This window comes from Lampetra fluviatilis, chromosome 4, assembly GCF_964198595.1.
Source record: "Lampetra fluviatilis chromosome 4, kcLamFluv1.1, whole genome shotgun sequence".
NCBI lineage: Eukaryota > Metazoa > Chordata > Hyperoartia > Petromyzontiformes > Petromyzontidae > Lampetra > Lampetra fluviatilis.
The window spans coordinates 28,912,869-28,926,953 of record NC_136278.1 but is presented as its reverse complement, the minus strand read 5'-3'; the positions used below and the strand labels follow the sequence as shown (position 1 = coordinate 28,926,953).

At 48.5% G+C, this 14,085-nt stretch overlaps 1 protein-coding gene across 1 annotated transcript; it reads left to right on the top strand.

Moving 5' to 3' along the window:
* Nucleotides 1–6,493: 6,493 nt before the first annotated feature.
* Nucleotides 6,494–13,363, top strand: LOC144931331 (chorion-specific transcription factor GCMb-like). Its single transcript, XM_078855133.1, has 5 exons — nucleotides 6,494–6,568; nucleotides 8,390–8,639; nucleotides 10,982–11,094; nucleotides 11,848–11,973; nucleotides 12,554–13,363. The coding sequence occupies exons 1-5, from the start codon at nucleotides 6,494–6,496 to the stop codon at nucleotides 13,361–13,363; spliced, it is 1,374 nt and encodes a 457-aa protein (XP_078711259.1).
* The last annotated feature ends 722 nt before the right edge of the window (nucleotides 13,364–14,085 follow it).

Genomic DNA, 14,085 nt, shown 5'->3' with positions numbered 1-14,085 from the left:
CTTACTTGTGACTTGCATAACAATGACTTTGTCCCACCTCTGCTACTCTGTCCCCTTCTGTCCACGTTGCAGCCTCACGCTGAGGAACACTTGCTGCTATTACGGAGCAAACCCTCTCATGAGGATACAAACCAAGCTCATGCGCCCTTGCGACGAGGTTGGGACACGAATTGAAGACTTACTCGCGAATTACTCATTTGAAATATATCCAGAAATCATCGCCACCTTCTGTGAAAACTTGGCAGGACCCTCCGTTAAGAAATAATAATAATGAGGCTCAGTAAGGCTTTCCTGGATTAACAAATGTAACAATGTGGTCGTAAAACGTGGTCGTGATATTGCCGTGAAGGCATTCGAGGTTGTGCTGCATTTCTCTCCGATGCGTTTTGCGGGGGTTTTAACGATTCCGTTTCTTGAATAATTAATTCATTTAGTTCCCAAGGAAGCTTCCAGCACATGGCGAGGAACGTGGGACAACAGCCCACGCACGGCACGACTCGAAGACACATTGAGTGTCACGGACCGCCGAACTTGTACCTCTTTCGGGGAGGGCTTCTCAGCACCTGGCGTCTCGCTTGTCGTCCCCACTGATGTCCTCTTCCCCGCAATGTGTGCAGATACTACTGACTCTTCTTCTTGGTTCTTTCGGTATAGTCACGTAGAATGGAAATAATAAAATAATAAAAATAAAACATAATAAGATAATTCTCACGACGTTTCGGCCACAACGTCGTGAGAATTATTTTATTATGTTTTATTTTTATTATTTCCATTCTACGTGACTTTACCGAAAGAACCAAGAAGAATCCCTGCAGTCACGAAAGCTTTAAATCGAAAACTACTGACTTTGTTGTGTGTAGGGTGTGTAGTAGATACTACTGACTCTAGTGTATGTAGGGTGTGTAGTGATACTACTGACTCTATTGTGTGTAGGGTGTGTAGTAGATACTACTGACTCTATTGTATGTAGGGTGTGTAGTAGATACTACTGACTCTATTGTATGTAGGGTGTGTAGTAGATACTACTGACTCTGTTGTATATAGGGTGTGTAGGAGATACTACTGACTCTATTGTATGTAGGGTGTGTAGTAGATACTACTGACTCTATAGTGTGTAGGGTGTGTAGTAGATACTACTGACTCTATTGTGTGTAGGGTGTGTAGTAGATACTACTGACTCTATTGTATGTAGGGTGTGTAGTAGATACTACTGACTCTATTGTATGTAGGGTGTGTAGGCACATATGCCTACAAAATGAATGTTTTTGGGGGGGGGGGGGGTGGAGTGATAATGTTTTTGGGGGTTGAGGGTCGACAATTTTTGGTAACCTGTTGGATCAACTTTTCACCCCCACATCTGAGTGGGGGGGGGGGTCCACTTTCTACAACTTTTGATTCAGGCCTTCTGAAAGGATCTCATCATTTAGTTGACGGATTAAAGGACAAATGGAACACCGGGCTTTTATAATCGATGTGGTCGTAGGTTCATGATTAATGGATGCATCACTCATCTCTTTTGACAGCCTTGAGCCAGTGGCTGTCAATTCATAACAAGTAGGCCTTTGCGACCATCGATTATGATTCATAATTACGACTCGTAATTGATTGCGTGAGTAAAATGCCAATGTGCGTCGTACACGCAGCCTCCACTCGAGCGCATCGACGCGAACGGAGTCGTGCCACGTGAACAAACGTTGCCGATGTGCTTGTTCACGCGGCAACTTCACGCGCTTGACCGTGTCGGGTGGAGATAGGGTGCAACGACGCAAGTTGGCGTTCTACTCGAATAAAAAAGTTGGGCACATCTCATTGCGTCGACCATCTCAAGTTCTCTGCGTTGCGCGCATTTTTTTTTTGCCTTTCTCATCTCGGCGGCTTTGGCTCACGCGCGCGCGAACGTTCCGGTTGGATTCCAGTGCGAAACGTAAAGATCACTCCCCCACCACCACCACCACCACAACCACCACCAACACCAACCACTCCCTCCTCCACCACCAACTTGCCTCTCTCCACTCCCCCATAACCGCGCGCGAGTGCAGAGAGCACCACCTCTCCTACAGCTCGTAGAGTGACCCGTCAGGGGCCGGCCACACGGGGTTGTATTACCAGTACGGTTCACGTGGTCTAAAAAGGCAAGTGTCTTGCTCGTCCGGACCAAGTAGGAGGATTTACCCACCCCCCCACCTCCCCCCCCCCCAAGCAAAGAAAGGAGAGCTAGAGACGGATCAGTGAGGTTGTCTTGATTCGTTCGCTGCCGTGTCGCTCTACTCTGCGTTTCGCTCTCGTTCTCCGCAGCGACACGAATGATTCGTTCAGATTATTTGGTCACGAGGTTTTACACACGTGCGCGCATATCGATCCCTGCTTCAATCTGGACGTGACATTTGCGGCTCTCAATCGTAAGTTATTTTATTATCTATATATAAACCGGGGCAGAGTTTATCATGTACACGCACACACAGTCATGTCGTGTGGACTGATTTAAAGACGGGGTGGGGGGCATACATATACTGAGAGGGGGTCACGACACCGTCGATGTTCAACAAACTTCAGTCGAAATGTAAACGCTGAAATAGAAAGAGTGCCGGTAATATCTGCTTTTTTGTTCGGTATATTTTTTTCCATTCACTCTTAAAGAACTTATAGGGGGTGCAGAACTTTCAGCACTTGAGGCTTTGCCCCCCTCCCGATGCTACGGGATACTGACAAACACGCATAAAGACAAAGATCCCCCGTATAGCCTTTAACAGGCTGTTGGGGCAAGTGCTGTGAGCGAGCAGCTATGATCATCTCTAGCAAGATGCAATTGGCTTAATGCTATTAATTAGTGTACCACTTTAGGGGCATTTGAACTTGACATTTGTTTTCACTTTACAAATCACACGTTACTATACTCGGATGTTAACGTGTAAGCAAAGTCTTCGTTAAATGTTAATATTCACGTGGTGTGAAAATAAATTTGATTCAATTAAACACACGTAACTTTTCCTCGACAAGTCTGTATGCATAATGGAGTTGATCGGCGTATAGCGAGCATGTCTATGAGCTGGACTATACGATTGTCCATGGTGTATGATGGTTTGGTTATTCCCCACAATTCGGGAACAGTAACACAACCTGTTCACCACAATTTGTACTTCCAGTTTGACCTCAACACCTGCTTCAACCTTGAAACCTCTGCGATTACCTGCAAGTTAATGTCAGGACAAAGACCAAGGTAAGCTGTTGCCAAACATCACATGTGTATGTTGAACTGTCTTCAACACACATATATATAGGAATAAAGTTATATATCAACATATAGTTAACTCGGAAAACTATGGTTCCAATTGTATATTTTTTTAAAATCTGAGCACACTGGATAACAACAGTACCTTAAAAGAAAAAGGAAAGAAACATATAATCAGCGACGTTTCGGGTATTGACCCTTTTTTATAAGCACACTGTTTCAGCGTTTAGTTTATTAAACATATTTCTATCATAGTGCGTCACTTCTGCTTTACGGTATGCTGGCAAAAACTAGACTGATCTGGTTTTTACAAAAAAAAACATTATAGACAACACGGTGCAAGAATTTGTACTTCTTGTGGATTTTTTTTTAAAGAGAACCTTTGAGTGGGTGCTGATAGGTGCACGCGCCAAGGATGAGTAGATTTGAACACACAACAAACACAGGGCAGGCTCCGTGCTGCAATGAAACATCCACTCCCGATTTAATCGAATTACCGAGTTCGTGTATATGGTATTGCACTTGGGTTTTTGTTTCTCTATAAGTTGAACGGGGGTGCCATCGATTATACGGAGTGCTCTTGCCAATCACCCAACCCATATATGGGTTATTTAACACGTGAGGTCTTCACGACCAATATTATTCGTAATAAATAAAACAAACATTTGGGGGGGGGGGGGGGGTGTTAGATTGCGTAAATCTAAATGTGTCGTTAACCTACCCACCACCGGGTGTGATGAACTAGTAACTAATTGCCACGTGTTGTTTACGTGACAAACCTTACTCATTAGCTGTGTCGGGTTGGTGGTGGGTTAACGACACGTGTGGCTGATCTGGCTGCGTTTGTTTTGCTACTCAGCAAAGAGGTGGAGACGCTGCCATCAGAGTTGAATTGCTTAAACAATTTGTGCTGCTCGATGCTATTGGTCTGCAAAACACCAAGTAATAAGGCCGGTGTGACTAACCCGTGTTGTATTAATATATGGAGACGCGGAACGGAGTTCTGTTTATATACGCTTTTAATCGAATGACAACCGCGTCTACTTTAATATTGTATGCTTGTTGAACTTCTTTCGCACCGTACGTAGTCAACCATGCTCATCGGAGGTGCGGGGGGAAGGACAAAAAACTGAACACAAAAAAAAACTGTTTATGTAACAATGATGTCATGTAACAATGATACTTTACGTACAGGGCGATCAACGTCTTTTTAAATAAGAGGCAGATATGATAGAGAGAACGACATAAAGCCTCTACGCGTCTCCCACCAATCACAATGCGCCTATTAAATCGTGCACACTCTTTTCTATTAGGATATACGGATGTAGCGCTGTACCTATATGCAATCACCTGCCGTCAGCTGATTGCATATATTATGTCCAAAAACAACACTTAACACGATCGTCAATAACCCTGCCTTGAAATGAAAACATTAGGCGACATTGCGTGTGATGTCCCCACTCCCCATAGAACGTAAAGGCAGCGTGTTACGGACCAATGTGTTGTTTATTTGTGGCTGTACACCATTGCCATCGCAACAAATAATTCGTTGTATATGTGTACACAGCGTTATAGCTTCGTACGTGACTCACAAACGACACGTTTAATGCGCATTTCCCGTAATGCGCTCAACTCGCTGCGCATATTTGACCCGTAACTCGTTCGCCCGCTTAATATCGGCTTTAGGGTCATGCGCTTTCAACGAGCACCAGGAATACCAAGTTTTTAGAACTAACGATTTTCTGTTTGTATTCAGCGAACTTAAACCTCTTTAAATACGAACGTCAGTAGGGCTTAGGTTGAAAAGATCTGAAAAGTAAAAAAACGTAACTCCACCCCCAACCGCAGTTTTCGGGATGACGAAAACCTAACATTTTTATTTTAACATTGATCTAATAATTATCAAAGACTCGATTATATACGTGCCAAATTTCAACTTTCTATTCCTTCCAGAACATCTTTCAAAATGTACATCAGTCGCTCAGTCCGACACGATGGGTATCACAACTCCGCACGGAGAGTGGGAGTGGAGTTGTGGCTCAGTTGTTAGCGCACTGCGCAGCGAACCCCGATCCACCTGCTGATTCAGACTCACAAGCAATGTCAGTGGCCGAATGATACCTGAACGGGTTCGAGTCAAGGCCGTAGCCAGGGAGTCAACATTGGGGAGGACCAAATCTTCCAGGGGGTCTGGGGGGTCCGCCCCCCCCCCCCCAGAAAAAAAATCTAAATTTGAATACGAATTTCCTGCTATTTTCTGCCTAAATGATTAAAAAATTCACGAACACAACATGGGATGGACTTTTTTTCACAATAATGTCTAATAGTGTATTGTATTACATTGCTCTATTTTATGTTTTACCTTTTCTTGTTTCATTGTATGTAATGGCAGAGATTAGGGATTCATAAAGTACAAACCATAACCACAATCATATAAACATAAATCTATTTTATAGCAATATATTTGGGGGGGGGGGGCATTTTGAGTATATTTATACGGCTTTGGTTCGAGGGCACCACGCCGCCCTTTCACGAACCCGCACCCACCCATCAGCGTGGCTGTGAAGCATGGTCAAATAACCCCGTGACCAACCCGACCTGTGGAGGCATTCATCCTTCAAATAGATCGACTAAGGGCTGTAACAAATACAGCTGCTTTGCCTCGCCTGGTCGCCGGTTCGGTTCGTGCGATTTCGCGTACATGCGGCTACCCTCTTTCCACCCAAAATTCGCTACACCGTGCGGGTTTGAATTCACTCGTGTGCGGCTACGCGATCGGACGTTGGACAGCGTTGTGTGTGCACTGTGTGTGTGTACTGTGTGTACTGTGTGTGTACTGTGTGTGTACTGTGTGTGTACTGTGTGTGTACTGTGTGCGTGTGTGTACTGTGTGTGTGTACTGTGTGTACTTTATGTGTGTGTACTGTGTGTGAACTGTGTGTGTGTACTGTGTGTGCACTGTGTGTGTACTGTGTGTGTGTACTGTGTGTGTGCTCCCCCCCCCTTTTTATTTTGTAACGCATCTACCGTACAAAGCGAGGGAACGCTGAGAGATATGCAGCGCGCGTTACGTAGGAATTTGAAAAAACATATATTTTACTATTTTTATTTTTGCTTTTATTATTTTCTATTTTTCTATTATTTTAGTTTTCTATCTACATGACTTTACCGAAAGAACCAATAATACGTCGTAAATCTCTGTGCTTCTCATACCTGTCTGACCCGCAGGCTGCTTTTAATGATAATAAAATGAAAATGTCAGAAATGACCGGCGCTTCCTCGAGTCATCCGAGAAATCAAGCGCAGTGGGACATCAATGACTCCAAACTGCCCCAGGTAGCGCTACACAAACGAGATTAACATGCACTTTGAATGACGTCTTCAAATACGCGGCGTGTAATGAGCGCGCGGTGTCTGGATAAGGCTCGGAGCCAATGCAGAGCGGGTAATATGCAATAATTGTTATTGTTGCAACGTTCAAACAAATATATACATGTATGTATGTAATTACCGTATTGTCCGGATTAGAGGTTTGTTCCAGAAAGTAAGATGCATCCCAAAAACGTGTGCCCGGGTGTAAAATAAAATGTGTATACAAAACTGTCACTCCTAATCCCATATCTGCATTTGTCATCAATATGCGAAATTCCTCTGTTGATATGTAAACTCCTTTGTCAAGGGGCTCTCCTCCTCCCACGTAGCGTAAAATATGCTGCCAAGCTTAGCAGTGTTCATTGGAGCGCTGTCTTTCCGACAGCTCTGTTTCTTCACCTGAGGACGGCTGCTTGCGTTGTGGCCGAAACGTCGTGAGAATTTTATTTTATTATGTTTGATTTTTACTAATTTTATTATTTCCCTTCTACGTAACTTTACCGAAAGAACCAATAATATGAATCCCTGCAGTCACGAAAGCTTTAAATCGAAATTTATACAAAACTGGTTACACGAACGCACACAACCCGGATTATAAGACGCACATCCAACTTGTGCTCATGGGCAATAATTGCGTCTTAAAATCCGGGGATTGCGGTATCGATTTATGATAATCGATTGATCTTGCTTTATCCGTGTGCAGTATCGTATGTACACTATCGTACATTGCGCCTGTCGCTCGGAATGCGCCAGACATCGTCAGATCACGGAACTCTGAGCAGGTGATGAGTCGCCATAGCTGCTTGGATTGACGACCTACACGCACGGAGCAGGCGATATTGCCGTGCAGAATTGAATCCTCTGATTACATACGTACATGTAGAGAGAGAGGGAGCCCTCTTTTTTGCTAACCTACTGTTAGATGAATGCCTCCACGCGCCGGGCTGGTCCGTGGAACTAATTTTGAGCATACTTCACCACGCCGGTCACTGCGGATTTGTGGAGCTGGGCAGCATGGACGTGGGATCAGGGAAGCACCGATGAGCAATGAATATTTTTTTTCTGGATTGCCCTCTGCTGCCCACAACAATAGCCCAGCAATGCATGGTGGTCACCCATCCAAGCAGTACCCAGGCTAAAGGAGATCGTACAATATTGATTTACAAGATCGATTTGGTCAAAGGTGTAACATATGAGGGGCGTATACATCTTTATTCTGTTTGCGAGGCCCAGGACCGGTTCAAGTTTCAAGTTTCATTTATTAGGTATAGCCCTGTGAACCATTCGGCTCTTGAATCGGGTGCAACTGCAACAAACAAAAAAACAAAAACATGAACAAGAAAACATCTTAAAGTGACTATGTGCAAACAGAACATCCAAGAAAAGACAGCAAAATATTGCAGAAAAGCACCGTACACCAACACTGTGTGCAAAAATCCCAGTGGGATGCAAGTCAAACAACAACAACAACCACAAGACAACTTAGATTAAGGCCATCAGTCTAACTCTGTACTACAACAAACAAACATGGCCAAACCGAAAAACTTTTCAAAAATCACCTAAATAAAGCTGTAAAAGCAATGAAACAGTGATCATAGGAACTGTGACCGAAGTTTCACAATAAACGACGTAAACAACATGTATTACCAAACTCTGCAGCCATAGCTGGCTGCATGATGATCGTCACTGGGTGTTGTTGGCCGTGAGCAGGAATCGAACTCGTGGTCGCCGGGTTCGTAGCGCAGCGGCTCCGACCACCACGCTGACCTCCAACCCCCACCCACACAGGTGGAGGTGCTGGACTCATTCCAGGAGTGGCCTGACGGATACGCCCGCCTCGTGTACAGCGCGACGGAGCGCAGCGCGCAGAAGCATCAGAGCGGTTGGGCCATGCGCAACACCAACAACCACAACTGCGCCATCCTCAAGAAGTCCTGCCTCGGGGTGGTGCTGTGCGGCCGCTCCTGCACTCTGCCCGACGGCCGCAAGCTCTACCAGCGGCCGGCCATCTGCGAGAAGGCGCGCCAGAAGCAGCAAGGTGGGTGGCGCTTTGCGACGGCGGACGCGTTTGTGAACAAGGCAGCCAGCCAGCAAGCACGGCGTGGGCTCAGACTCATAGACGGAGTTTGAATTCTAGATTTTTTTTTTTGGTGGTGCGGGCATGGGTCCGCTTTGTCCCTCACGTTAGGAATCGCGATTAGATGTCATTTATTTGTATGTGTTCTTAATTGTAAAGTATTATTTTAATAAGTTAATTAAGGTGTTCAATTTGTGGGGGCATTGCCCGCCCCCCGTGTCCCCCCCCCAAACTCTGCCCATGGCTCAGACGTTTCTCCCGCTACTTTTTTTCAAAATGTATTTCTCCAAAGAGATATTGTATTAAACATACAAATGGCACTGCATACTAAAACTAAACAAATTTTTCTGAAATATTTTACCAGGTAAGGCCCATTGAGCTATATAGCTCTTTTTCACAAGCGAACTGGCCACAAATGATAGCTCAACAAAGTGACAGCCGAATACTCTAAACGCGTGTTTCTAAATACTGAGGGGAACCCCGGAGTACCTGGAGAAACATCCACGCGACTACGGGGAGAGAGAGAGAAAAAATAAAACATAAATTAAAAATAACAAAAAGAGAGACACGCAAACTCCAAATATACAGCAGGCGTCGGGGTCGGGATCGAACTCACGACCTCCTGTATACCAGGCGAGGTTGTAAACATCTCGCTACCGTATTTAAAACGCACCGCGCCTACAGCGTTAAAATGTTCGTGACCGTGAGCGTAACGGTGATGTGATTAGGCAAGAGGAACCTCGATATAGAATAGCCTGGGTGCGACCGTGCGAGACAATTCAAATATTGGGGCCCCATCTGACCGATTGCCGCACCCACCTGAGCTGACAATGTCGTCACTACGCCGCTGGAGAGTCACGTGTGGCGAGGCATTGGCGTCCACTTCCCGCTGACTATTGCCGTGCAGGTGCGTACGGCTGGCTCATGCTGGTGAATTTACTCGATTGAAATTGTATAACCTCCCCCCACCACCACCCCCAAACAAACAAAAAACACAGGTATATACTACTATAATGAGCCAAGAATGTCTGTGTCTCCCGCGCGTGACGTCACTCCACGTCGACCAGCCCCCCTAATTAATAATCATGAACACGTGACGTCCTCCACATGGACCCCCCCCCCTAATTAATAATCATGAGTGGCTGACGTCACTCCACATGAGACCCCCCCCCCCTCATTCCTCATTAATAATCATGAGCAGGTGATGACACTCTACATCAAACAGCCCCCCTCATTAATAATCATGAACAGGTGACGTCCTCCAAATGGACACCCCCCCCTCATTCATAATAATTAGCGGCTGACGTCACTCCACATGAGGGGGGCGAGGCGCCTCCTCCCCCCTCCTCGGCGTCAACTCACAACCCTCACTACAAAGGCAGAACCCTCACGTCACGCGATCTCCGTAACGCTGTTGAGGCATCAAAGTAAAAAGGACGTCATGATGAACAAGGGATTATAACCTTTAAATGAAATAGGTCTGTGTCACCGCGGCCTTACAAATTGCACACGAATTGATGCAATGAATATCACTTCGCGGTCTGCTTTTCGCTTGCAAGTTTCAGATTTACTGCAATACACCCGTTTTGGCTGGGCAAAAGGCGAGTAGATAAATGAACCTCCATTCCATACCCCATATACATTTCCACATCCGTTTAGTTTCTCGGCTTTGTTGGTCACGTATTGTGGGACATTTGTGTTTTTTGCATCCGTGTCATTGACAAGAGTCTGGGTCGCTTATTGATGTTTGTTTAACGGACGCTATTGACGAGAGCCCTCCCTTTAAATGACGGAGGCCCTGGCAGCATTAAATGCATCGAATTGCGCACGTTATAACGCAGCAATGTAGAAAATGCGGCATTGTGTTTGTATAAAAAAAAAAACACCGAGAGCTCTTTATTACACTTACCCAGCTGGGTCCAGGTTTGTCCAATACGAAGATGATTTGTCCATACTTCACCATGCCGGTCAGTTGCCGGTTGGTGAAGGCAGCAGGAGCATAGAACTACAGCACAATGGTAGATTCTGCTCACAGTCCAGCACCCCCCCCCTCTCGTGCGTGCATGCATAGTCTCGGCTCAATCCTGCTCTGCTGTTGGGGAGACGTTCGACCCATCGCATTGTCACCTTGCCGCCGCAAGGTTCTGCCCGAAGCGGTCTCAGCCAACGAGCAGCGGGTTCAGCTGATGAGAGGCAGCGGCAATGGGGGCAGAGGCTGTGCAATGTGTGTGTCTGTGTTGCCTTCATAGGCCCCTACAGTCTGGAGAGAGGCTTTAAGAGGAATCGTCGGTCTCTGTGCGCAGGCAAGGCGTGCCCCAACTGCGGAGCGGGACTGGAGTTGGTCGCGTGCCGGGGTCACAGTGGATACCCGGTCACCAACTTCTGGCGACAGGAGGACCAGATGATCTTCTTCCAGGCAAGAGAACTACCCGCAGCCTCCGCCGCATGGACGTCATGTTTATATATATATAGATATTTATTTAATCCACACTTGCACAATGATTACAAATACTTTGCATCCCTCAATTATGAATTGCAAATAACACAAATCACCAAACACAATTTAAATTACAACTTAGAGCCCTTGCTGGATTAGCAACACTTCCCTACTCCATGATTGAAAACTGTATTTCTTTAGAACTGCTTTCTGTGCTCGGTTTGTTGACCTTCCACCTGCACCTCCGATTAGCACGGTTGGCTACGTATGGTGCGAAAGGTAGCTTAACATACACACACATACAATCATACGTAACAAAGACAAAGATCCCCCACATAGCCTTAACAGACTGTAGGGGCAAGTGCTGTTAGCGAGCACCTATGAAGGCCGGAACGGTACACGAGGGGGTTGGTGGCCAGCACCACGCCCCCGACCGCCTTTGTCTCCCCAGTGGCGATGTTTATACACCGCAACAGGTACTTAGTCGTTTCTAGGACCGGTTCAGATAATCGTCGCTGGTGTTGGCCGTGAGCGGGAATCGAACCCGTGTCGCCGGGTTCATAGCGCAGCGCGCTAACCGCTACACTACCGCTCCCCACAATCATACGCACACACATACGCACACATACACACACACGATCCACTGCTCGTCTGGCTTCCGGAGAAAGCTGGGGGCCACCAGAGGCGTCCACAAACGAGCCCCCCGCCCCCCCTCTCGTGCGTGCGTTGCAGGCCAAGGGCTTGCACGACCACGCGCGGCCCGAGAGCAAGAGCGAGGCGGACTCTCGTCGCAGCACGGCCAAGAGGCAGGGTCAGCACGTGGAGGGGGGGCCCGTGCGCAAGAAACGCACGGCGGAGGTGAGAGAGGGGGCCGACGGCCTCGACTCCTCCTCCTCACTCACTCCTCACTCACCCAGGGCCGGGTTGAGATTGTGTAGGCCCCCCTGGGCGACAGGTACTGGAAGGCCCCCCCCCCTCCAGTGATATTTTCAAAAGGAAAACAAAGTTAGAGAAAATGAAAAAAATACAAGGCTAACAATAAATAAAATTCAGCATTCACAATTTAAATCACTTTTCACTTCATCTCTGCGGCCCCTAAAGCCCCGTGCCTTAATCCGGCCCTGCACTCACCCAGCGATTGACTCGCTCGCTCACTCACTCGTCAAGGCGCTCGCGACTTTAATTCGCAAACTCACCCACTCCGCCTTTCACTCCCTGCCCCACTCACCCTCGGTGCCTTGTCACTTTCCTGCCCCACCCATCATTTAACTCCCTGCCCCACTCACCCTTTCACTCCCTGCCCCACTCACCCTTTCACTCCCTGCCCCACTCACCCTTTCACTCCCTGCCCCCACTCACCCCCTGCTGCCTTCTCACTCCCTGCCCCACCCATCACTTAACTCCCTGCCCCACTCACCCGTGGCGCCCCCTCTAACAGGACGACAAGGACTCCCTCGCGAGCTTGGGCTCCACCTGCGCCCCGGAGCTCCCCTTCAAGCTGGAGCCGCACGCCTCCCAGCTCGAGCGCAAGGACGAGCGAGCCCACGAGCTGCCCGCGAGCGCCGCGCTGGGGGCCGTCTACAGCCTCCCGGGCCTCCCCATCTACCGGCAGCCCTCCTCCTACCCGGGCCCGATGCGGACCCCTCCCGGCGGCGACTACTCCCTGCACGACAAGGGCTGCGCGCTGCCCTACAACCCGGCCGAACACAGCAGGGGCGCTGGGAAGGAACGAGCGGGATTCCCATACCTTGACCACGGGGCTCACCACGGCTCCCAGGACGAGGCTGCGGCCGGAGAGAATTCGGGACACGCCGCCACCCTGGGTGGCGGCGGTGGCGGCGGCGGCGTCGTCCCGTGCCGGATCGTCGGCTCCGCGGGGCCTCCCGGCTCGCCGGCGTCCGTGCAGGCCGTGATCACGACGACCACCAAGGTGGCGTACCACGCGCACCTGCCCTACGGCGACGGCGTGTTCAACGTGCAGCACCCGTGCGCCGACTACTACCCCAAGGTGTACCCCGAGTTCATGTTCTCCAAGGAGCAACCGGCGCCCTTCCTGCACGGATACCCAGCACCCTACGCGGCTGCGGCTGCGGCGGCGGTGCCTGGCGGCGTCGGTACCACCGGGCCGGGCCGGTACGAGGCTCAGTACGGGAAGGAGCCGTCTCCCTACAAGCCCGTGGAGCCGTTCGCGCACTCGCACTCGGCCAGCGAGTACCTCTACCCCAATGGGCACTTCTGCCACTTCTGAGCTGCGTGTGCGTTCGCCCGGTCCAATTTGCTCCTCGTTGCCATCTCGGGAATTTACGCTGCGAGATTTGAGACGCGGCGAGGCGTAGAGACGAGATTAGTAGAACGTACGAGAGTTTATTAAAGGCGTAAATGTTGACTGTTTATAGAGAGTTAAAACAAATGTAGTGGGTTTTTTGAGAAGGGCGTGCCACTGGTAGGGCGGCTGATGGCCGAGTGGGCGAAAATAAAGACGGAAGTGGCAGCCAAGGATTGGAACGGAACGCGTCGGAAAGGACGACCAAGGGGAGAAGATGGAGCGATGGAATGAGCTCGTGTGCGGGGTGGATCGTTGTTGCATCATGGGTATTGCTGAGGATGGCGTCGGGCTTGGAGAGGTCTTCATCCAGGAGTGGATTGAGCACGGCTGATTATGACGTCGTCGACGACAATGATGATGATGATGACGATAAAGCGGTGGTGCAGGTGTAGGAGGGGAACGAGTGAACGAGTGGATGCCGCTGGACGTCTTTGGACTGCTTCGCGCTTCATCAAGAATAAACTCTTGGCTGGATATCAAAGGGCTTAACATCTGTCCAGCGAAATGTCGCCATTCTCCCGTACGAATTCATCATCAAGATTGTCATCACGAAAGAGAATTTCTTATGCAAGTCACGTAAAGTCTGCCTCTGATTGACTTATATTTTTCTAATGAGTAATATCCCGTGTCTCTACTGGACGACA